The sequence below is a fragment of the Micropterus dolomieu genome, unplaced genomic scaffold (assembly GCF_021292245.1).
Source record: "Micropterus dolomieu isolate WLL.071019.BEF.003 ecotype Adirondacks unplaced genomic scaffold, ASM2129224v1 contig_3615, whole genome shotgun sequence".
NCBI classification, from domain to species: domain Eukaryota; kingdom Metazoa; phylum Chordata; class Actinopteri; order Centrarchiformes; family Centrarchidae; genus Micropterus; species Micropterus dolomieu.
In genome coordinates this window covers 1-1,353 of record NW_025732605.1, presented here as the reverse complement: position 1 = coordinate 1,353, position 1,353 = coordinate 1, and the positions used below count along the sequence as shown (strand labels likewise).

At 42.4% G+C, this 1,353-nt stretch overlaps 1 protein-coding gene across 1 annotated transcript; it reads right to left on the bottom strand.

Moving 5' to 3' along the window:
- Positions 1–607: 607 nt before the first annotated feature.
- Positions 608–1,348, bottom strand: LOC123964608 (mitochondrial thiamine pyrophosphate carrier-like; the record flags this gene model as incomplete). The annotated part of the gene is made up of 3 exons (XM_046041483.1): positions 608–823; positions 928–1,083; positions 1,241–1,348. Coding segments are annotated over 3 exons (465 nt in total), but the record flags the coding sequence as incomplete, so codon positions are not given.
- Positions 1,349–1,353: the final 5 nt, after the last annotated feature.

Below are 1,353 nucleotides of genomic sequence, written 5' to 3'. Positions count from 1 at the left end.
GGTTTCAGCAGGGTTCACAAAGTTAAAGCCCAGCCATGGTAAGCAGATTATATCACTTTTTTAGTACATACCAGCAGTAGATAAGAATAGGACCCAGATAAGAGGCAGAAAATGGATGGATTAACCTATGTTTTTGCTTAAATTTGACGAGCTTGGAACCCGAGTCAAACCAGGTCCAAATTATACTATATCTAATTGGGTTAGGTAGGGTCTTAAATTGGTAAGAAAATGATAATTCTTCTATCAATTGTCCTGTTGGCAACAGAATGTTCATGCAGAAGTGAGAATAGGACTATCATTATTTTTATGAATGACTATATCTGCTGTCAATGAAGGATAAATATACACAATACACAATGATGAGCTTTAAAAAAAATAAAAAAAATAAAAACGTGAAGGTTCAGTCTATGGTTAAAAGACTTTTTCTTTGCACACTTTATTTGCAGCCCAGTGTAGGGAAAAACTGCTGTTAGCGTAGGAGATCAGCAAATGAAGCGATACCAAGGCTCGGAGGAAAATCCCACCACCACTCATCAAATCCATAAAGAAAAAAATAGAAGAAAAACTACGACTATGATCTGAGGTGACAATATCTTGACTACTATCAGAAACTTTCTGACAGCTACAGTATATGGGCAGCGGCAGGTCCTACCTTGGGGTTACCCTGAGCTGCAAAGCGTGTCCGCAGTGTGTCCAGAGGCTGGCAGACCGCTGTAGCAGAGCAGGCGGCCAAACCTCCACACACAAAGTGAACTCCTGCTGTCTGGCTGTCATATGGCGTCATCTTGTGGACCACCTCAGTCAGGAACTCGAAACTGGCAAACTGCAAATCACACCACAATTAAGTAAATTTTGTAAATACAGGTAATAGTGTCATATAGATATTTCTGAGAAGTTTACTTGTTTGTTACTGTTTATTATCTCTACCTGGACGGCCCCGAAGCAGATGGAGAGGAGCTGTGCAGGAATATGGCCCTTCCAGAAAGCAGAGAGTCCCTCCTCTGAATAAATGCAGTGGGATGCCTGAAATAATCCCCAGTACTTGCCCTCCGGCCTCTTTGAAGACACACGCTCAATCTGTAGCTGTGGGGAAAAGAAGCACTGATAAACATACAGCAGGCAAACACCACCATATTTAATTTAAAAATCAGTACTGTAATGGTCTGGTCACAGCTGACGTACTGTATTTTGCTTTGGTACAAATATATTTTATAAGAAGCATACATGGACAAATCCATACCTGAAATCGTATTTTAAGCACGTCAAAGGGGCTTATGAGAGCTCGGGTGACCATCCCAGCAGCTGATCCTGCCAGCGCTGCCTCCTCTGGTGCGAGGCCTGCACCCTGAGCCC